At 37.2% G+C, this 22,416-nt stretch overlaps 5 protein-coding genes and 1 non-coding gene across 28 annotated transcripts; 3 read left to right on the plus strand and 3 right to left on the minus strand.

Moving 5' to 3' along the window:
* Nucleotides 1-819: 819 nt before the first annotated feature.
* LOC104755071 (superoxide dismutase [Cu-Zn] 1) lies at nt 820-3,384 on the plus strand. 2 transcript variants are annotated; one of them, XM_010477399.3, is made up of 8 exons: nt 820-1,183; nt 1,612-1,707; nt 1,800-1,901; nt 2,063-2,158; nt 2,333-2,364; nt 2,470-2,545; nt 2,748-2,801; nt 3,169-3,384. In XM_010477399.3, the coding sequence occupies exons 2-8, from the start codon at nt 1,632-1,634 to the stop codon at nt 3,189-3,191; spliced, it is 459 nt and encodes a 152-aa protein (XP_010475701.1). In that variant the 5' UTR covers nt 820-1,183; nt 1,612-1,631; the 3' UTR covers nt 3,192-3,384. The 2 variants fall into 2 exon arrangements, with proteins under 2 accessions (XP_010475701.1, XP_010475702.1); XM_010477400.3 differs by having other exon boundaries at nt 1,112-1,460.
* A 290-nt stretch (nt 3,385-3,674) lies between these two features.
* LOC104755070 (DNA replication ATP-dependent helicase/nuclease JHS1) lies at nt 3,675-13,323 on the minus strand. Of its 22 annotated transcripts, none has more exons than XR_015586605.1 (36): nt 13,192-13,323; nt 12,955-13,102; nt 12,461-12,809; nt 12,116-12,283; nt 11,804-12,016; nt 11,666-11,728; nt 11,239-11,442; nt 11,106-11,159; nt 10,980-11,041; nt 10,584-10,716; nt 10,367-10,477; nt 10,160-10,256; nt 9,815-9,897; nt 9,351-9,416; nt 8,984-9,139; nt 8,833-8,888; nt 8,683-8,740; nt 8,494-8,604; nt 8,359-8,415; nt 7,812-7,942; nt 7,468-7,722; nt 7,147-7,221; nt 6,888-7,009; nt 6,728-6,794; nt 6,498-6,602; nt 6,206-6,373; nt 5,718-5,787; nt 5,493-5,644; nt 5,159-5,236; nt 4,987-5,079; nt 4,759-4,896; nt 4,579-4,618; nt 4,412-4,485; nt 4,212-4,349; nt 4,014-4,133; nt 3,675-3,922 (listed from the first exon to the last, which is right to left on the minus strand). XR_015586605.1 is itself a non-coding variant. In XM_019239500.2 (36 exons), exons 3-36 carry the CDS (start codon nt 12,791-12,793, stop codon nt 3,797-3,799), a joined length of 3,981 nt encoding a protein of 1,326 aa, XP_019095045.1. In that variant the 5' UTR covers nt 12,794-12,809; nt 12,955-13,102; nt 13,192-13,323; the 3' UTR covers nt 3,675-3,796. The 22 variants fall into 22 exon arrangements, 5 of the variants coding, with proteins under 5 accessions (XP_019095045.1, XP_087350924.1, XP_010475700.1 ...); XR_015586604.1 differs by having other exon boundaries at nt 4,212-4,342; nt 6,938-7,009; nt 7,812-7,946; XR_015586601.1 differs by having other exon boundaries at nt 6,938-7,009; nt 7,812-7,946.
* A 69-nt stretch (nt 13,324-13,392) lies between these two features.
* On the plus strand, nt 13,393-15,463 carry LOC104755073 (uncharacterized). Its single transcript, XM_010477401.3, has 3 exons — nt 13,393-13,771; nt 14,235-14,356; nt 14,932-15,463. Exons 2-3 carry the CDS (start codon nt 14,240-14,242, stop codon nt 15,382-15,384), a joined length of 570 nt encoding a protein of 189 aa, XP_010475703.1. The 5' UTR covers nt 13,393-13,771; nt 14,235-14,239; the 3' UTR covers nt 15,385-15,463.
* A 180-nt stretch (nt 15,464-15,643) lies between these two features.
* On the plus strand, nt 15,644-20,076 carry LOC104755074 (protein BONZAI 3). The gene is made up of 16 exons (XM_010477402.3): nt 15,644-16,122; nt 16,674-16,721; nt 16,811-16,959; nt 17,055-17,103; nt 17,198-17,254; nt 17,376-17,543; nt 17,639-17,773; nt 17,850-17,911; nt 17,993-18,089; nt 18,172-18,286; nt 18,365-18,441; nt 18,710-18,847; nt 19,035-19,199; nt 19,309-19,422; nt 19,535-19,631; nt 19,762-20,076. The coding sequence occupies exons 1-16, from the start codon at nt 15,955-15,957 to the stop codon at nt 19,866-19,868; spliced, it is 1,746 nt and encodes a 581-aa protein (XP_010475704.2). The 5' UTR covers nt 15,644-15,954; the 3' UTR covers nt 19,869-20,076.
* Nucleotides 20,077-20,207: 131 nt separating this feature from the next.
* On the minus strand, nt 20,208-20,280 carry TRNAA-UGC (transfer RNA alanine (anticodon UGC)). Its single transcript has one exon. It is a non-coding gene; the product is annotated as a tRNA-Ala (tRNA).
* Nucleotides 20,281-20,711: 431 nt separating this feature from the next.
* LOC104755075 (putative histone H2AXa) lies at nt 20,712-21,558 on the minus strand. Its single transcript, XM_010477404.2, has 2 exons — nt 21,207-21,558; nt 20,712-21,116 (listed from the first exon to the last, which is right to left on the minus strand). The coding sequence occupies exons 1-2, from the start codon at nt 21,411-21,413 to the stop codon at nt 20,895-20,897; spliced, it is 429 nt and encodes a 142-aa protein (XP_010475706.1). The 5' UTR covers nt 21,414-21,558; the 3' UTR covers nt 20,712-20,894.
* Nucleotides 21,559-22,416: the final 858 nt, after the last annotated feature.

The raw sequence follows: 22,416 nt of genomic DNA on the forward strand, positions 1-22,416 counted from the left end.
TAAAATGAACATGATATGATGAAAATAACTACACACTCACTCACTTGCTTGGCAATTACTAAAATCTAAAAAAAAAATTGGTTGCAAAAATGGTTACGGCATATTGTGGGGCAAGGGTCTCTGACTTCTTGAGGATGGAACTTCCAAGAAGTGGCTGTGAGTTTGTTTTTCCATCTATATGTGTACAAATTGCCTTCCACTTAGCCACTTAGGAAAATTGCCAAGAACCGATGAGTTTAGAGTTATGACATACTATAAATAATTAAAACAAATTATGACTTTATTATATATTTGTGAAAAGTCACTGTCTAATTTTAAATGCCAAAATTTACACCTAATGAGTAATGACAAAAGAAAAAAATTACCCACCATGCGTGATGCATGCACCCTATTATAGTATATTGTTGTTCTGTCGTCATATTTGGGACGTATACTTTGTTTTATTGTAGTATAAACACACAAAAATCATGTCACCAATTAAAGAGAATAATATTGCAAATTTTGATATATATATATATATATATATATATATATATATATATATATATAGCAGTTGAACAACAACCAACGTTCTAGTTCCATTGATCTTCCATTAAATATTTAACTTTAAACTCTTGCCAGGAGATGCATTTTAAAAGGCATCGTCTAATCCACTACAAATTACACATCAAGATCTTCTCTTCTCCAAAGAACTTAATTAGGTACAATCAATCGAGTAGACTCTCTAAAACTTATGTTTTGATCACAATTTTTTATTTAGTAAATGTTAATTATCGTTTAGTACCAAAGCTAAAATAACTTCTATCGTCAAAAAATAATGAGCCAGAGAATTTTACAATATTTGGTCCAATTAAAATCTAATCTGGTTTATGAGTTAAGCCAAAGATTAAGTTAAGAGTCAAAGTTTAGGAAAAGTCTAGTAGTATCTTCAATTTATGGTGACGTGGCTTTTTTAAGTAAAAGTAAAAATAAATAAAAAAAAATAGCGGATCACATCCTCACACCTACCCTTCTTTTTGGACCTCGTGCGTCGTGACTAATGGACTAGACTAGTAGTAAGTATTATATAGAAACCACACAAGTCAGCCAAAGCTCAAACCAAACCACATTTGACATTCGAGATTTGAGAGAGAGAGAGAGAGAGAGCATTCATACTTATTCTTTTCCTAAGGGGTTCCCTGAGGTATGTTTTTGATTCTTTTTTTTTTTTTTTTTTTTTTTCTGGGTTTCATTCATCTCTTTCAAATCTTAGATCGATTCTTGTCTTATGAGCCTCTACTACTACTGTCATGATTTTGATCCGAATCCACGATTAGATCTTTTGAGGAAATAGTTTTGTTTTGTTCGATTTATGATCGGTGGTGGATCTATTGATTCCTTGCTTGTTTTCTCTTTGGGTTTATCACTCTTTTGAAGCTGCTTTGCTTTGACCTTTTTAGTGGGATTGAGATCTATTTTTGGTGAGAGCATTAAAGTTTACACATTTACATGAGATTTTGATGTTTTTTGGGTTTTCCATATCTGTTTATTTGTTGTTTCCTGATTTTTTTTTTAACATGATTGTGTTGTGTTTATGTTTGACATGAGTGGGTTATGTATATTTTATTAAAGATCACAAAAGGATACACACTATGGCCAAAGGAGTTGCAGTTTTGAACAGCAGCGAGGGTGTTAAGGGGACTATCTTCTTCACCCAGGAAGGACAAGGTCTCAGCTCTTCCTTTTTCATAATTAGCTTCTTTTTTTTCTTTTTTCTTTTTCACAGATGATTGAGTTCTTGTGTTGTTTTTTTTTTGTAGGTGTGACCACTGTGACTGGAACAGTTTCTGGCCTTAAGCCTGGTCTTCATGGTTTCCATGTCCATGCTCTTGGTGACACCACTAACGGTTGCATGTCTACTGGTAACTTCTTACACCTTTCTGGAAATTTTGACTGGCTTAGTAACTTTATGAGCTTTTTTTTTCTTGTTTGAGGAGCTTATAACAACTATGTTTTTGAATTGGGAACTCATGTTATCGTCTAAGTCATTGAACTTGTTATTTGGTCATTTTCCTATTACTAGGTCCACATTTCAACCCTGATGGTAAAACACACGGTGCCCCAGAGGATGCTAATCGACATGCTGGCGACCTAGGAAACATCACTGTTGGAGACGATGGTATCTCTTCTCAACATCTCTATCCCTCATCTCAATCTTTTCTAGACATATTTTTTTGCTACTCTCTCTCAATTGTGTTTTTGCTGTCTTAGTTTTATAGTTACGTTTTTCATCTATGACCAGCTTTAGTGTTCATGGAGTTACATAAAATATTTTATTTTTTTCTTTTCTCAGGAACTGCCACCTTCACCATCACTGACTGCCAGGTTCGTAGCTGTGTATCTGTTTTATACTCTTTTTTTTTTGTTCGTAATCCAGAACTGCTATAATGAACCCAATCTCATATGAGACATTTTGTGTTCGTTGCACAGATTCCTCTTACTGGACCAAACTCTATTGTTGGAAGGGCTGTTGTTGTCCACGCAGACCCTGATGACCTCGGAAAGGGTGATTACCTTTGTCTATTGTTTTTTATGGAGATTTTTTTTCTAGTTTCCTTGTTATGTTAACTGAATTTAAAAGATATCCAGTCCATTTGAGGACATCTACTGCATCTCGCTTATGACTCAGCATACATCATGCTTATGACTCAACATGGATCCTATGAACACTCTATAACCTGAACTCGTTTTGTTTTTTACATTTTTAGGAGGACACGAACTCAGCTTGGCTACCGGAAACGCAGGCGGCCGTGTTGCCTGTGGTAAGTAATTTTAATCCACATTTTACTCTCATGTCCTGTGGAAAATTAAGCTATTAGAAGCTGGATCATTACCAGCACTCCCATCTTGAACTCCATTGATTCTCTGGCAACTCAGGGTTCATCTTTGTTTTATATATCATCTTGCATTTTGGGGTTTGGCCAACTATCGATCACCTATTACATCATCTATGTCTGAAAATGCAGTATAGTTTTTATATGTTTAGGAAGTGACTAGATTGACTTTAGGCTCGTGAGAGTCCACAGAACTACATCTCCTGATACTAAGTTTCATTCCTAATGAATTCTCAATCAATGTAATAGACCCGCAAAGGATCAACTGACTGGCCTTACGTCTACCATTTTGCAGGTATCATTGGTCTCCAGGGCTAAAGCTTTTCTGTTTCCAAAGAAGAGATTGATGTAATAAGGAGGTCCAACTGGTTTGGTAATGTTTGTGTATCTTTTGGTGTGTGGCTATAACTTTCTGAGCTTAGTTGCTCAAAGCATTTGTAGTTCAGACAGAAAACAGAGAAAATTCCGTACTTTTACCATTTAATGAATAAAAGAGAGAGTTGGTTTAACAGTGATACTGTTTAGTGATTGCTTCTATGCTAAACTTTGATAATATATCGTGGCCTTCTGTCTTCTTGGATCAGTTTGTCAGATATAAATTTCTTAAACTACAACTCATCATAACGTAATTCACTGAACTCAATTTCTGAGTCCGAGTCTTCATATCCTCACCTCATTGAACTCAATTTATGAGTCTGAGTCTTCATATCACCACCTCATTGAACTCAATTCACTATCCGGTTATATTCACTCAATCTACTTTCATAAGGTTAATATTTCGCTATATACATACTTTCAGAATTGAGGTAAATTGAACTTTTCTTTCAATAAAATAGTAGATCGAGTATACATTATTATTCCTTATGGACAAAAATGGAGATACAAATTATATTGTGATATTTAAAACGTCTCTTGATCAGTTGTTATGGTTTTAGATCCCCCGGCAAAAGAGTCAAGATACCTGACTGCTCCTTAACCTTGTTCAACAGAAGCATCAACAGCGGAACTCTTGAGAGTGTTCTTTGTGATCCCACCATTATCAACTTTTTCTGTCCAAGCCAAACAACAATTTCAACCAATGATCGATAACAACATTCATTATTCAACACCATATACATCCATATGCTCTCTCAGTCTCACCTTTGCTCGAGTCAAAGCAACATTGATCCTATGCCAATCTCCGAGCAGTGAGGATGCAGAGCTTCTTGGTTTCTCCCGGGATCTCACAAAAGATACCAATATGCAGTCTTTATCTCTTCCCTAAACCATGTGAGGTCGTCAAAGGTTGGTAGGTTATTAAAGATTACCAAATTAAAATGATCAACCCAAGAGCCAAACCTGATACTTGTCTATAGTATGTATCTCCACAGAAGTCGTTGGAATGGCATGTTGAATGAGGATCGCTTGTGAGTTATAAGGAGTAATGATTCCAATCTCTTTACCATCTACTCCATTGTTTACTAGCTCCTCTACAATCTAAGAACTGTATTAGCCCACCCGTTCATTACTTTAAATGCATCTTTCATACTAAACAGTACCTCAGCTATTATGGAAGCTTCAACTGGATTGTTGATCGCATTCTGATCCTTAGCTTCAAAAGCACGCAGCATATCTAGAAAGACAAACCAGATTGTCTCGTGATAAATCCAGCCCATATGGCAAATAACTCATGTGAAGAAATAGCAACCAGTAAGTAGCCAAATACCTGTATTAACAAATAAAACTGTTCTGGTTGGCTCCAGAACCTGATGGAAACACAAAACGGTGAAGGGTTAATTAGATTGTTTGTGGATAAAGCATACACAGAGACTGAACTGATTGTCCGAATACTCAAGAGTTCTCAAAAATGCCTCTAACTTATCAAATGTTTAAGAACAACACTGACCTTTTTAAGCCATGATGAAGTCGAACTGGAAGTGGGAAGCATAAGTGTGGCATTAGCTACTTCAGCAGAACCACAGCATAATCTGTCTCCATATATTAAGGCATTTGATAGTTCCATAATACCTCGACACATTCGGTACTGTACATAAAAGATGTCTTAATAAAGCAGAATGTTATACCCAATAACAAAGTGTGCTAACATAATTCTATCTTAGTAGATAAGGGCAACCTGGTTTTGTAACACTGAAATTGCGTGAGGATGGGCTTCTGATAACCTGCGAAACAAGCTTATTCCCATCCCATTCTCTCTAGCCTCGGTACTCTAATTTCATCAACACAACAATGATGCTGAAGTTACTGGAAAAAAACGGAGTTATTTCAAAAGAGGTGGTAATGCTTACCTGCACTAGTGGCGGTAGTTGATAGTGGTCACCAACAAGTACAAACGTAGAAGCAAACAGCAAGGGTCCTATCGAAACCTGATTAGTACAAGAAACCGTGTCTTCTTAAATATTATTCCACTTCAAACTCTATTGTGTCAGACTCTAACTTTCAATTCTGGTACATAAATGAATTTTGTCAAATAAGGGCCACTGGCTAATGTTTTCTAGTAAGTAAAATTAAAACATATGCCATCTGATTCCAAAGCCCTCCAAAGTTTATCACAATTTCTAAGTTGTCTACATAAAATTTACATTTCTACTCAACCAGTTGACAAGGAATGAGAAATCTTACAGGGAGTGCAATCTGGCCAGCTTCGTCAACAATGCATACGTCAAACCGCCTATTCACAAGCAAGGGACTATTGATTCCCAAACAAGTAGAGGCCACAACTTTGACCTGGTCCAATTTGTTTTTGATGTCCTCGACACTGCACATATCCATAGCTGCCACAAAGATCTCAAATACATTGAGAAGACTCCGAAGCTACAAAAGTTGGAAGAATATAATAGTGCAAACCTGAAAAGCAACTTTCTCGTACTTCTTCGTGTACAGCCTCATCTCTACCAATACGTAGAAATTCAATTCCCTGCAGTGTATTCATAATTGTATGTCATATGTATTAAAGCAGACACTTGAAAAAGGGTATATTCACACTTTGAACCCACAGGTTTCTACGCATCTTTTGTTGACTTTCCCAATCTTCTTCACTAAAACTTAAAACTCATTTTGCAGGATGAACATACTGTCCTTATTGTTTTCCTTCAATTTAATTCATTTTTTCCTTGTATAGTAGTACCTAAGTTCGGCTTTCCCTACCTAGTTCGGCTTTCCCTACCTACTAGGCTACTAATAGAGACGAGACATGTGTGGATGCAAACAACTCACATGAGGTACCATCTAATGTGCGATCAAACTATAGAACGTTCAACTTAACTCTAATCTTTTGAGATGAATGAAAGATTCATAATACAGAAAAATAGAAAGATTGGCTAGAGGATAAAAACCTGTGCTTTTAATTTGATAAGTAGATTATCAACAGCAGAGTTTGTGTAAGATGCAAGCAGAATAGATGAACCTCTGATCAACAAAGCTTTCACAGCATGGACCATTGTGGAGGTTTTTCCCGTCCCAGGCATTCCCAATATCAACGCATAGTCCTTTGCAGTGAGTATCTGAAAGTAAAGCAAGAAAACAATTTCTTTATGAGCTCTGACAAAGAAAAAAGTGAGTCCTTCAGACATGCCTTGAGAATAGCACGCTCAGCACATGAGCAGAGAAACATAATCATGCAATAACCTTAAGTATGGCTTGGCGCTGATCATTATTTAAACTCTTTTCTGACCATATATATGATATTGCAGGATCCTGGCTCAGTATAGATCCATTGTCAAATCTAGGAGGCTACAGAGACATGGAAAAGAAAGAAGAGCAAACAAAGCATGTAAAGAAAGTTACAAAAAACAAACTGCATCATCTTGTAAAAGGGAAATCTGAAAGAACAAAAAAAAATGAAAAAGACAATTTACCTCAAGATCCACAATCATTTTCCTGATGCTCTGTCCATTTTGTACGAAAAGCTGCATGAGATTGAACCTAGAACAATATGAAGACCAAGATTTAACATCGTAACAGCACATGCATATTGCATAGTATAATAATTGAATAAAAGATAAATTACAAAATCACCTCATAACAGAAAATGATGTCATGAATTCATCCTTGTAAATTCTCCATACCTCATGAGAGAGATTAGATGCCTCAGAAGAAGGTTCGCTCCAAGGAAGACGTAATCGCTTGGATAAAGAAACCTAAGGGTTGACATAGCAAAAGAAAAATACCGATCTCTTTAGACATGTCTGAGTAAGAACGTCAAGATGAATTGAACCAGACAAACTAAGCTAAACTTATTGATAGTCAAAACAAAACTGAGGGCGAATGTGCTTACTGATACATGATTGCGACTAATATCTGCTATAATCCCATTTGCAACTGTCAGGTGGCTGAATTCTGTGCGAAGAACCTGATAATCAGCATAAATTAAAAGTAAAGTTGAAAAATCGTCGAAAAGATATGGTAAATGACAACAATACTCTCAAGTGTAATCATTTGTCAATTTCAGAAAGTTATTACAAGTTGTTGCATCTAAGACTTTCAGAAAGAAATGCATGATGTTTAGCAAGACAAATGGTTAAAATTCAGAAGAACACTCTCCGGCGCAACTAATTATATTAGTTCAAATTAACCATGACAAAAGAACAATCAGTACCACACGATCTCCAGTTCTAAGTTTGGAATCCAGGTCATCAGTTGCAGGGGTTCCAGTCATAATTGTATCTTCGCTGGGTACTCGTTCTCTAGAGTTTGATGAGTTTTGACGAACAAAACGATAGATGAATCTAGTTTCTTTATGAGTGTTATGATGCGGAAACCCGTTTGTCATGTCAAGAACCATAGAAGAAAGATAATTAGCTGAGTGGCTGCCCTTTGAACCATGTGGATGCGCAATGTCTTTCCGTAGAAGCTGATTAACAAACATAGATATTAGATAGCCAAAGAAAAAAAAATTTGTTGACTTTGTACTCCAGTAAAACTAGCTGGTACACAACTAACCTGCATCTCTCTAGCTTCCAAGTCAATCAGCCTGTCCCAGTGTTGAAGGAATTTGAAATGCAAATTTGAAAGATGAGAAACATGTGTGTCAAATACATCACCAAGTCCACTACTCTCTGCATTTCCACCATCTGCCTGGGGCAAACAGACAAGATGTTTTAGAAGCGTTAGTCCAATAAGATATGATAAAGTTTCAACACCATGAAGATGGACGTGTCAATCCCTCCTCCAAGCATGCTTGAAACACGTACTTTATTCTCAGGATTTATATGCGCAACAACTCTGAAAACAAAAGCTTAGTATGTAGTAACAGATAACAAAATGGAAATTCACTTCTGGTCGCTAGTAAAGAATGTGAACTAAAACCAACGTTCGATTACTGGTTGAATATATACATTAAACCGGACTTTATCATGCAACTGGTTTCATGAAAATTAAAAAATCAATCCCTAAATGCTTAAACATGTAGAAGTAGAACCTTATAAATACGAGTAATAACTCAAAAATGTAAATATCAGACTTCAACATCAAAGAAAGTAGAAAATACCTTATGATAAATCGTGCAAACATCCAGATGGCGACAGTACCCGCACATGTTGGGATTCTAGTATCAAAATAATAAATTATTCCAGTATCTAGTAAATATTCCTAGAAAAATTGTCATCAGGACATCAGAGCATACCCGTAACATTGGCGGCAGTTGTTGGGTTGTTGACGCCACAAGGATATCATTTGCAAGTTCATTACGACGAATAATGAGACCCACCAAATCTGATCTTTGAACAGAAATTCCCTTTACAAGTGAGCATTGAAAACTTAGTCACTCGGATATCTTGAAACCAAAGAAAGGCACACAAGATTTTTGACTTACATGTGTCTGCTCTGACTTAAGATAGTATAGAAGGCCATTGTCAATATGCTTCAGGTACCTGCAATGTTGAATATGTGATATCTTATGAAAAGTGTAAACTGCTGTCTGTTTTCCAGCAGTAAAAAGGAAAGAAAGGCAGAACACGAGTACCTCTCAGACATCAGGAGCGTGTACAAGATCACCTGTGCAGAATGTTCCGTTGATGACTGCATAACACAATAAAGATCAAGCGCTTAGTTATTAATAAGCTTTTGGAATTTTCAAATTTCTACTCAATATCTCAATAGATCTTTATACAGACCTGACCACCAGGAGCTTTTCCAGACTTAAACTCAAGGGGCATTATCTTCTCATTTACTGTGTTCATGTCAGATTCAACTATCACTCTGACTGAAGCATCAATCATCCCTTTCAGACCATATTTAGGGGCCCATGACATCTCCTCAATATCGATAACCTGAGGTAAGAAATTTGTTTATAAACAATAATAGATATATCATTGGAGGAGATTGCCTCAATTAAACAGCGGTTATGATGCAATGATGTCAAATTATCAGTTTGGTACAAATAGGATGCATCCGCTAGACGAACAATCTGTTCCTGTTTTTCACCTGAAGAAAATGAAATCTTAAGAAGACAGAAAGGGAGAGAGTAGGAAAAGCTCTTACCTCTGATATCTTAACTTTTTTTTCTCCAATGGTAGAACCAAAATTAACTGTTGGTATCCCTGAGTCCTGATTATAACGACATTGCCATGAGTTTAATAGCTTTCTGCCTATAGACTTACCAAAATGCTTAAAGAGACGAGGGAGGGATCAGAGATAGAAGAAAAGTATGCAAAAACTGCCTTAAGAGGTTATGTTCTTTGTTACTGGATATCTTTAGGTGGAAGGCAACATAAGAGAAAACATGAAAAGATGTGATTACCAAACAAGATTATATACGAGAAAAAAAGTCTAACACACATAAGAGCATAACGCAGTCTCTAACATGTATGTGGGACACTAAAATCTTTGAAGAGACAGCCAAGCAGAAGAGTGGCCACAAAAAATTACGCCCATGTAAGGAAACAGATATATAACAGCCATGAGTAACTCAAAAAAGAATCATAAATAGGAAAATGCAGGTGCACCTTCGGATATCTGAAATGACGAATCCAACCCAACATTTTTGGGATTGCTCCAAATAAGGTTGCTTTAACATCTCTTTCATGTACTGTAGAGAACAGATGACACGATAAGAAAATAATTAAGTCATTTGGTCAGCTCTTAGCATTTCATATTAACAACAGAACAAAATTCAGAGCAATGTGACTCTTAGAAGCACAACAAACAAAGAGGTATGATAGCCTAAAATTCTAATAAATAAGGGGTATTCTATATATTAACTCAAAATTCAAATATAATAAGGGGTATCCTAGCTATATAATAAGTGCATGAACCTTCAAATAATAGGAACACGTAATGTAGGAATCAACCTCCACATGCATATAAGCTCTCAATATTTTTCTTAATCACTATGCTCGCATATTCCTGCAAACCCTCTTCAGATGGAGACTCTTGCGTGAGACCAGCCTGAAAAACAAAGGAAGTGTATAGTACAGATCAATACATTGCAAGAAATAAAATAAAACACTCATTGTCCAATAGAATAGTTTCATCATAAATTCCATACTGCAGTAAACCTGAAAAACTTGGTGCAGCAAGGTTCCATCTAAGGCTGCTGCTGCGTGTTCATTGGATCTGAGCCTCTCATCTAGCACGGTTCGCCTTGGGCAACCAAAACTTGCTGCAACCTGAAAGGTCGGACAGGTATTCAGGACAAAAAAAAAGCAAAATTAAATTAAGTGCATAAAAGATTGGTATTTGTAGTGAGAAACCCTAACGGAAAAGGAAAAGTACCCTAGTTCCAGCAATAAGGGTGTCAGGATGAAGAATCAAGAAATTATTTTGATGGTCCACGTCACACTTGCCATCCCCATCAAACTCTCCAATAACATTGATTGAATCTCCTGGTGATACAGTGCTGTAAAACCTGGTAACGATAAACCTGGTAAGTTTCAACCAACTGAGAAATGAATAGATGATATTTGGATGCCCCATACACTAAGAGGATAGAAAGATTAAGAACAAGAAAATATGTAGTACACTATCAGCTCACAGCTAAAAATGGTAAACCAAGACATTAAAGAACAAGGCATAGAAAACTCATCAAGCGTTGAATAGAAGAGCAAAGACAGCTTGCAATCTGATTCTGAAAAGCAAATATTTCACTATATTTCATCTAGAAAAAAGTACCATTCATCCCAGAGATACAAAGCGCATTCTACTCCAGTGTGCTCGTCTAGCAGGCGAAGAACCTGAGAGAACATCAGTCAGCAAAATGAGTCTGTAGTATAAAGAAACACCAAAATACATACAAACCTTATAAGGACATTGAACCCTAGATGAGCCCGCCAAACCACGTTTCTCGGATACCTGTACAACTCTGGACAATGAGCAAGTTTCACATAAAAACCATAGCTGCCCTCAATAGCGCGATAAAGGCGAACTTTACCTCCAATACAAGGAAATAGCTATCTGGACTTCTCGAAGAATGCTTTTTTGGTAGAGTTGGCCCTTCATCTACAGCGTAGTCAACGACAGAACACATGCTATCATCTTCAACTCGAACTTGGGCTAGCACAGTCCCCACATCATTAGCTGTTTTGTCATCAGCTGAGATGACATCCTCCACTTGATCTAACAATTCAAGCAAGGCCTACAAAAAGAGGCAATATGCAGATAAATATCGACATGCTGTAGAAAACAAGTTCTAAAGGAAATAATCCATGTAATCTTGACCAAGCACAGTTGGCAATACGAAACATAATACGTATATCAAAAGATGCCTTTCGTAAGCATCTACAGACTGCATCAAGTTTCAAATCAAACGATGTCTTTGGTAAGCATCTAAAGACTTCATTAAGTCTCACAAATTATACCCTTTTATGTTGTCCACCCCCCGTTAATCCACAAGCTGCACTGCATGTTACAGTACTAGGAAGCTGAACATAAACAGAGCAAAGTTAGGAAATACATAAAATGTGATCATAAATCTGGTTATTAGGAATAGAATATACCTTGTTGGGAGGGCATGAAAGTGACGGTGGGGTCTGGAAAGGACTGTTTCCACTACTAGAAGTGTTAAAAATTTCTAACTCCCCATCTGCGGAAGGTTTTACCCTTTCCATGACCCTATTTGCTGCAAAAGTTGGTCTTTTGGAAACTTTTTTTGAGGGTGAAGATAACCATTGCTCGACCTTGGAAGTTATACCTGATGTAGGACATTGTGTCTGCACTAGCTGTTGTCAGTTTCGATCTGAAGAAGGGAAATAAAACAGCTACAGAATATACAATAGATAAAAGAGATAGAAAAATGAAACAAAACGTGCCTTGTCGAGAGAGCAAGGACGAATAGTAGAAGATTTAATCCCTAGTGAATTTTCTGTCAAGTCCATCATCTTAGGAATTTGTTTCGCCGCCGCCCGAAGTCTTTCATTTACAGGAGAGAATTTCCACGTTATCTCTCCGCCAGCCTCAACTTGACTTGGCTTTATCAACTATAAAGATAAAAGAAACATGTAAGCATTACACGACAACTAGATAGTCAACCATGTGGACAGAAATTATAGGGTAAGTAGAATCTTGCAATTACATTAGCCAGCAATCAAGAAGCAAAATATCAAAATTCCAAACTATAAAATTAGAATATAAAGGAATATGAGAAACGAAACTACCATTCCTGGAGAGAACCGCCTAAGGTTTTTGGAGATCTCGGGAGATGCCTCAGTGAGTTGCTGCTGGTCCATATCTTTGGGGTCATCAGGTATCTCAATCAATGTGCCTAGAGGGTTTTGAGGCGTTAAAACTGCGGTGTCAGAGGCAAGACCATTCACATTCTGTTGATCAACAGGGTGGTCAGCAGTTGAGGTATGAGAGTTTGAAGTCGATTGGGAGTTCTGAATATGTCGACGGAACAACTGCTGGATGCTGGAAGGTTGTGACGAATTGGCTGAAGACTCTTTGTTTAATTTCGAAGCTGAAGACTTTGGCTTCTTTCTTGGTGGCATTTCCAATCGATAAACCCTGAAACTATGATGGAACTGTTAAATCTTTAACTCTGCCTAGCACAACAAACTTCATATCTTCATTGGACTGCAACGTCTTAGGGATTCTTCTAAATCTTAATCTCAAGCTCCAAACAACAAGGCATAATTAAAAAACAAAATACCTTTTTTTTCACGATCACGCTCAGCGAATCAAACAATAAATCCTGTAAGTAGTTGACCAAGCATTATCCCAGGTAATTCGAAATTCTAATGGAGTTTCCACAAACTTAAACCCAGCAGAAGCTTCCCAAAAACGAACTTGGGGTACCTCTGAAAATCGCAAACCAAGTTGAGAATTCAGGACGGGATTGAAAACCCTAAAATCTTCATGGAAACTGTTAGCGAATCGAGAAACTAACCGTAAACGGAGAAGTCAGGGCGACGGGGCAAGCGACGGCGAGTAAGTGAGAGCGAGAGAGAGAGTCGCGAAGTGAAGAAGGTTCGGTACCTCTCAAAAATCAAACCCCGCGGCTTTATTCAGCTTTAACCGGAAACCATCCGGTTCAATCAGCTGATTCGGTTCGGATTATAGATAATGTCCTAAACCCGGTGTAAAACCCAAACAAATCCACTAAAAACCGGTGACCCTTTTAATTAATTTTGGGGGTGTTAAAAGTCGAATTAGCTTTCTATGGGGAGAAAATAGAAAACAAATAGATCTTCAAGGGGTTATATTTTGCCCTTTTTGCATTTGTAGGGTTTTAGAAAAATCTTCTTCACTGTTTCGAACTTTCGAGCTCCGACGAACAACACTTACAACTCGGCGGCAGCTATGGTGGAGCACCCAACCTACTTTTTTTACTGAACCTTACTTTTGGTTTCTTACTGTCTTTCCCGGTGGCTTCGTGGGTAGTTCTCAGAATCTGATTTTGTAGATTTTTATTTGCGACTTTCTCCTCTGCAAAATCGACCCGTCGTGCTCTGTCCATCGAATTCCAGGTGCGTTAAGACTTATTTTATCTTCTTCAGATACTGTGTGGTTCATGGTACGAGCCAATTTTAGATTTTGTTTGTTCTGGTAAAAGAAGTGAACTTGTTATGATCACATCGTAGGGATTGTTTGAGTTCTCTCAATTCGTTAAATCTTCTCAATCCTTTGCATTTCCTTAGCTTACCATCTGTCAATTTGATATCATGTTGGCAAATTAGAGACTCTTGGCACTAGCTATTAGCTGTGTAACCTCTGCAATGGATTTTATGTGTTTGGATTGTGTTATTGAGAGAGATGTTAAGGTGTTTGCCTTCTCTATAACTGATTCCAAATTAGTTTCATCTTGTGGGAAATGAGAGCTCTTTAATATGTTGTGACAAAAGCTAGTTTCTTTTGATTTCACAGTTTAATAGAATTTCTAAATGAGTACGCTTCTTCCTAGTTACTGAATTCTACTGTTGGTTGGTGCAGATATAATGTTGAGGCAAGTGGTTGCCAAGTATTCGATCGGTAAAGTTGTGATTTATGGAAGTAACAGTGAAAAGCTTAGACCTTTCCTCTGCCAAACCAGTTGTGGGTTTCACACTGGACGGGTACTTCACCATCCTTCTACTTTGATTACTTGAAACTTGAATTTTTATTAGAATTAGTAGATAAGTGAATTTGTTTGAATCTGGTGTGTACAGTCTTTTCCAATTCCTTGTGACCACCCTGTATGATTGAAATCCCATTACTAGATCTGTTTGGAAACGAATTTAAATGTGGTTTATCGGACGTTTGACCTCTCACGTTAGCTTTAGTGATGTTTGCGAGATAAAGTTTTGATGGTGGATTGTAGGTGAAAGTCCCAAATTGTAGTTGCAAGACGAGGTTATAATGTAGCTCGTAAATGTAAAATTTACTGGATTGTTCAACCTCTCTCTATTTTGTTGGTCTTTTGGTGATGCCAAAAAATTGTAGTCTACATTGATTTTGATGGGGTTTATGGAGTCTAGTTTAGAGTGAATACTAAGTTTGGGCTCTGTTCTATATATTGTTAACACTGATTTGTTGAAACAATTTACTAAAAGTTGTATTGTTTTCTTTGTCTTTCATTGAAGCAATTTACTGTGTCTGGCTCTTTTGTATCTGTTTCTAATTTTGACTTGGGCTATGACATTCCTGACAGACTGTTTTTGCACCAAGAAGCTTCTTCGGTGTAGAAGATTACGTGGACGATGACACAAGCCGGCCATACACATACCAGAAAGAGAAAAAGTCGAAGAATCCAGACAAACATGTGTCATTCAAGCAACGGACAGTGGCATACATGGAGCCTTTTACCCTAGATGTCTTCATCTCAAAGCGATTCGTTTCGGCATCGCTCACGCACCGTGTAACATGTAGGCAAGTCGCTGTAGCGGGAACAAACTCTAAAGACGTGAAAGCTGTTCTGAGATCAAGATGCGATATCCCGGCATGCATGTCCATAGGGAGGATCTTGTCAGAACGTGCAAAAGAAGCTGATGTTTACACAGCTTCTTATACGCCAAGGGACCAAGACAAGTTTGAAGGAAAAATCAGAGCGGTTGTTCAGTCCCTTATCGATAACGGCATTGATGTTAAAATTTACCTCGACTAGAATGAAACAAAACGTTTTGTGTCAAACCTTATCGATTCAACCAGAAACAAATAATTTATGACAAAGTCAGTTTGTGAAACTGGAATCATAAAACAAGTTATCATCGCTCATCATTCATGCTATCAAGTCGAGAACATTCGCAGAAGAAGATAAAAAAAGAGACTTTTTATTAGGTTTGGAAAAAGATTTTCTTAGGATAGAAAAAATCAAAAAAGTGTTAGTATATTTTTAAAACACGTTTGACGTTTCCTTAAAAATTAAATCGCGTTTTTAATTTTATTCAAAAAAAACTCCCCAAATAGGTTTCTGTTTCTGGGAAGGTCGAACCAATTTCCTGAAAATTATCTGCTTTGCTTTTTTAAAAAAGAAAAAAAATAAAAGCAACCTTCAATTTCCATCTAACGCGTCTCTTTGAATATATAAGGAGGAGGTAGAGATAGGTAGTGATAGAATCCTGAAATTGATTTTAGATAATCTGAATTGTGAAAATTTCTAGGGTTTGATCTGAGTGAGAGAAATTAAAATTTGGGATTTTTTTTAGGGTTTGAAATCTTAAGAGAGAGAGAGAGAATGGGGAATTGTTTAAATGGGGATGTGAAAGGAGGGAAACAAGCCATTGGAGGGGTCCAGCAGAGACCCACATCATCCACTGCCGTCGCCAACAATGCTGCTCTCAACGATGCCGTCGATTTCTTCTTCCGATCTCGTGGTCAATACCCTCTCTTTTCTCAAATCGAGGTAACCAAAGCAAAGCTTAGGGCTTTTTTCTTTCTTTTTGTGTGTGTGTTTGTTGTTCTTTATATTATATACTTGGATTAGTCAACCAAAGCCACCAAATTGTGAATAGAATATTGTCAAAACTCGATAAAGACTGTTGCTTTTTAGGGATCCTTCTTCTTCTTCTTCTTCTTCTTCTTCTTTTTTTAATCCATCCATAGTGGATAAGATAAGATATTCCCACATGTTTTGTACCTTTCTAATGAAGAAAAAACCCACATTGACTTTGTCTTCTTCAGTCTTTGGTCCCATGTTTTTTTTTCTCTCTCTCTTTTGCCTTTTGCGTGGGTTTAGTAGTTTATTGAATCTTCCTTCATTATGTGGGGTAAAGTACCTAGACAATGTTGTCCTTCGGATTTGTTGTTGTCACTTGAGTAAGGATGGCTTAAGATTATCGCTTTGTTTTGCTTATTGCTTATGAGTTTACACTATTTCTTTTGCAGTTTCATGTTATGTATATCACAGGTTTACCTATTACTAGTGCTTTAACATGATGCAATTGTGTTTTGCAGTTGACTTTGTCGGCTTCAAACCTGATTGACTGTGACATCACTTCTAAGGTACGTATGCCCATACCATATACTTGTTGTATTAACTTCATATAGCACCCACCCATTAATTTAAGAAGTTGATGGATTATTTTTTGTAGAGTGATCCGATGGCTGTCATGTATCTGAAGAAAAAGGATGGGAAGCTTGAGGAAATTGGCCGTACTGAAGTCATACTAAACAACTTGAATCCAAGTTGGATTGAGAAGATTACAGTCTCTTTTCAGTTTGAAGTTGTTCAGTCATTAGTGTATGCCACCCCTCAACACCCAACTTTTCTTTTCTGATGAGTATTGTTAGACCACTAGAATACTGTCAACTTATATGACTTTTTTTTTTTTTCAGTTTTCACGTGTATGATGTTGATACCAGATTTCATAATGTGCCTGTGAAGGTAATATTTTCACTGACAGTACAATCTAGTGGATAAGAGAAGTTTGCATTTTTATTATACTTGTTGCACCTCAATATACTGTGTAACTTTGCAGACAATAACGCTGAAGGACCAGGATTTCTTGGGAGAAGCCACCTGTGTTCTGTCCGAGGTAAATTTATTCAATGATCAGACACTGCTACCTGATGGCTTTATTTGGCATTTAGTTTCTGTTACTGCTCTTTGTGTACTACAACATATCTTATATTTTCTATTTCAATTCCAATCACCAGGTTATGACAAGACCTAACCGAACTGTGACATTGAGTCTTACTGACAACAATAATAGACATCTGGGGACACTCTCTGTCCTTGCTGAAGAAACAGCTGCTTCTAAAACTGTCGCCGAGATTAATTTTCGCTGTGTCAATTTGGATAACAAGGACTTGTTCTCTAAGAGCGTACGTACAAACTTGTGCATTCTTGTCCTGTTAGGTAACAATATTATGATTTTTTGCAGAAGTTTTAACATTTTTATCTTATTTTCTCTTTCTAGGATCCTTTCTTAAGAATTTCAAGAATTGTTGAGAGCAATGCTGCAGTCCCGATTTGTCGTACTGAGGTAGTGGACAACAACCTCAACCCCGTATGGAGGCCTGTATGCTTGACTATGCAGCAATTTGGAAGCAAAGTAAGCTAGTTGTTTTACTGTAATTCAATGTATTTGAAGTAATCATTATGTTAAATTGTTTATTTTGTCTACGCAGGACACCCCATTGGTTATCGAGTGCTTTGACTTCAATACCAGTGGGAATCATGAGCTTATTGGGTAACATGTTAACCTTCAACCCTCTACTGGGTTACAACATATATTGATTTTTGTAACTGACAATTGTACTGAACCTCGCAGGAGGACAGAGAAATCTGTAGCGGAATTAGAGAGACTTTGTCGCCAGAAAGAAGCTGCAAACTTTGTGTATCCATCTCTTAGTCATGGTCGCAACAAGGTGTCTACTAGTGCTACATGATTAAAATCTTAAGACAGTTATTTGCATCTGTTTTTGTTAAGATGTTATTGGGATTTTGTAGGTTCTGAAAGGCCAGCTCATTGTGGATCGTTTTGTGGAGAAAGTCCAGTACAGTTTTCTTGATTACATATCCAGTGGCTTCGAACTTAATTTCATGGTTGCAGTCGACTTCACTGGTAAATCACCTTCTTCTACTCATATAAACTTACCTTCTTAGAAACCTTGAGTTTTAATATTAATGGTCTGTCTTCCAGCTTCAAATGGTGATCCCCGAACTCCAAGTTCTTTGCATTACATTGATCCATCAGGCAGATCAAACTCATATCAGCAGGTACTATTGTTACACCTTCAATCTTTTTGTATAGAATCATTTTTTTACTTGTGATTTGTATCCTTAATATCAAGAAATTTCTTGGACTAGAAGTTCATGATTACTTCTCTTGCAAACGGGTAATGAAATAACAGAAATATGGTCATTTAATTTATATGCTAGTTCTGAGTATAATAAGACCATCGTTTCATTGCTGTCTCTTTCAGTGTGGAGTTTCCCTTGATCTATCAATTGTATTGACATAATTTGTTTTCTATTTTTTTATCAGGCTATTATTGAAGTAGGAGAGGTTATCCAGTTTTATGATTCGGATAAGCGATTTCCTGCTTGGGGATTTGGAGGAAGAACATCGAATGGTTCTGTGTCCCATGCTTTTAACTTGAATGGAGCTCCATACGGCGACGAGGTAACTTACGAGACAGAAAACGGTTCTGTCTTTTTATTATTGGAACTTGTATTGTGGGCATACTGGTGTATATTGTTACAAATAGATTATACGTTGTCTCTTTTATAATTTCGGAACCATGAAACATTGCATTCTCGAAAGTACATGTTAAGGGTCACATGGCTTCATATTCTCTTTTCCTTTTCAGGTTGTTGGAGTTGAAGGAATCATGGCAGCTTATGCGAGTGCTCTTCGCAATGTTGCTCTAGCGGGACCAACTCTATTCAGCCATGTGGTCGACAAGGCTGCTAATATTGCTTCACAGTCACTCTCACAAAACAGTCCCAAGTACTATGTTCTGCTCATCATTACGGTAAAACTCAGTGACATAATGACTCTGGCCTAATTCAGATATAGTGTGCATCTGTTACTAGTGAATCCATTATTAGCTTCAATGCCTAAATGTTTGGATGTGTGAGCAGGATGGGGTCCTTACAGATATGGCGGGTACAGTAGACGCATTGGTGAGAGCTTCTGATCTCCCGTTGTCAGTTCTTATTGTCGGTGTGGGGAACACAGACTTCAAACAAATGGAGGTAAAAGTTTTGGTTTTGCCTAGTTAGGTTTTGATCTCAGTGTCTATCAGCTCGTATCTTCTTTGTCAAGTTTTAAGTGTTGTCTATTGACTTAACCTTGTAAATTTTTCAGATGCTTGATGCTGATAATGGTCGCCGGTTAGAGAGTTCTACCGGTCGCATAGCTACACGGGACATCGTTCAGTTCGTGCCTATGAAAGACATCCATAGTGAGTGTTTAGATTTCTTTCAATTACTAAAATTTCTACACATTTTAAAGTTATGTTTAACATAGGGTAGTGTTAAAGTATTTAGATGCGTTTCGGATTGGATGCTAAATGTTAAATTTGGTGGGTGCAGGTGGACAAGTGTCAGTGGTGCAGGCACTTCTGGAAGAACTTCCCGGTCAGTTTTTGAGCTACGTCCGTTCCAGAAATATCAATCCACTCGGCGCGCCAGCGATTTGAAATTCATAGTCTCTTTTAGAGTGTGTTTTTTTGTTTTGTTAATTGCATAGTCATCAACAAGTTCTCAATATGCTTGGAAAAACAAATTTAGGTTTTTTAGAAAGAAAAACATAAACATATCAAAATTTCCTAAATGTATATATTTTAGCATGTTTGCATAACATTAGCATTTTTTCTTGCATTTATGAAATGTAAGAATATTATATAACTTCTTGGCGAAGAGAAAAAAAAAATGAATATGATATAAATCACGCATCAAAATGCAAAAAATACAAAGATACAGACAATAGATGAAAGTCTCTTGTTTTTTAGCAAAAATACTAAAATAAAGAAACAAGTTGGAGATGCGGGGGATCGAACCCCGTGCCTCTCGCATGCAAAGCGAGCGCTCTACCATTTGAGCTACATCCCCATTTGTTAAGTTTATAGTTAATCAACTTAATAACTTAATAATCATCATAGTTTTCAACAAGTAACATATGAAACTTTACAAACATGCTTATGGTCGAATGTAAAATAGTGTATATGGTCGAATCTTTTAGATCAAAAGTCAAAAGATAATCAAATACATATGGATGTCAAAATTTCTAGAAGGCCAGATATCTAAATAAGGAACCAGCAGCGACGCTAACCAAGACAGGTCAATTAGATAAGATGAGATTTGGGGGGTCTGCAATCTCAGTTATAAGCCATTTAAGGATAATTCTAATAATCTAATGGGTTTTACTAAGTTAAATGAGAGTCTAATGAAATTGAACAGGCTCCTCGAAACATGTATGTTCTTGTTGTATTCAGACAACCAACAAAGCCTTTGCAAATGTTTCTGCGTTGATCGATCCATCATGATCCGAATATATATAAAAATATCATTCACTAATTAAACATATTTCTGCATAAGCCTTAAGTACTTGAAAGCTTTTAAAACAAATCTGAACCCCCAAAATAAACAACCTTCAGGATCTATTTTACAAGTTCAAAGCAAACAACAGAAACTGAACTAAGAAGTTACAACAAAAGATGAGAAACTCAGAACTCCTGAGAAGCAGATCCAATATCTCCTTTGTTCTTGCCAACCTTTGAAGGCAAAAGGTTCTGATGAATATTAGGCAAAACTCCACCATTCGCAATCGTCACACTTCCCAATAGCTTACTAAGCTCCTCATCGTTCCTCACCGCAAGCTGTATGTGTCTTGGTACTATACGCGTCTTCTTGTTATCCCTCGCCGCGTTTCCAGCAAGCTCCAACACCTACACCAAAATCAATCGAATCAGTACAACCGATTCACAGATGTGACTAACAGATTCGGAATCGAACGATAGGGATAAATTTAAAATTACCTCAGCGGCGAGGTACTCGAGAACGGCGGAGAGATAAACAGGAGCACCGGCACCGACACGCTCGGCGTATTTGCCGGCTTTGAGGAATCTGGCGATTCTTCCGACGGGGAATTGAAGACCGGCTTTAGATGAACGGGAGACGGATTTGGTTGCTTTGGGCTTTCCTCTACCACCTTTGGTTGTTCCGCTTCCTGCGCCTGTACTCATCTCTCTTTCTTCTTCTTCGAACTTAAACAACGATTTTAGATTGTGAAGAGATTTTGCAGATATAGAAGTGTTATAGTGTGATAATTGATCTGGGAATGGGGGAGAAGTTGAGTGGGCTTTAGGGTTTTGTTCTTCTTCTTTATTTATAGGCTGCAATGATTAACTCTCATTGGTTGATCAGGTAATCACGCGGATCGCCAGCGTGGCACATCGTAGCCTTTTAAACTGTGTGGGTTTTGGTCCGTACATCTGTTTATAAGAAAAAGTGATTTTTTATTGAAAACTCCTCAACTATTGCCACCTTTCCCATTTTAACACCTCAATAAATTATTCTTTACATTTTAGACCACGAATCTGTGGATACTAGAGTTTTGGTAACCATTATGCTCATTTGTGTATTACACAAACCCATTAGAGGTTTAATAAGCTGTTAAAAAAAGGTTGTTTAGAGGCTGTTAGTGAGTAATTAGTGGGTTAATCTCGGTTTAATTAAGTTTGTATATATAAACATAAGAAACCTCGCTTGTCTAAGCTTCATGAATTTTACCTTCATTAACCGATGCACGTGCTTTTGTGCATTGTAAATTTGTAACTGGCCGATACTCTCCCCGACTATACATTGCCTATGCTCCGTTGGTAAGAATCTTATTCCCTTATGGTGACAGATCAAATATATCTTAACTATCAATAGTACAGGTGAGAAGACCATGACCATCGTGTCTGCATTGGGTGCTTGTTGTTGTTGGTTTCAAAGCAATCGTGTCTTGCACATCTTATCATCGGATCAACTGACAAGTGCATGCTCTTCTTCATGATTCATCTTTCCTCGAGCTCTGATTTTATTATTTTTTTCCGTGAAGATCAAAGAGTCTCCTCTGCTTCTCCATTTCTAGAAGGACATGTTATGCTGATAGAAATACACTTTTGTATAATAGCAGTATTTTATCTTATAGTATAATATGATGATATAACCACTATTAAATATATATATAGCCGACCACCA

Source organism: Camelina sativa, chromosome 17, assembly GCF_030686135.1.
Source record: "Camelina sativa cultivar CO46 ecotype springtype chromosome 17, ASM3068613v1".
Lineage (NCBI taxonomy): Eukaryota > Viridiplantae > Streptophyta > Magnoliopsida > Brassicales > Brassicaceae > Camelina > Camelina sativa.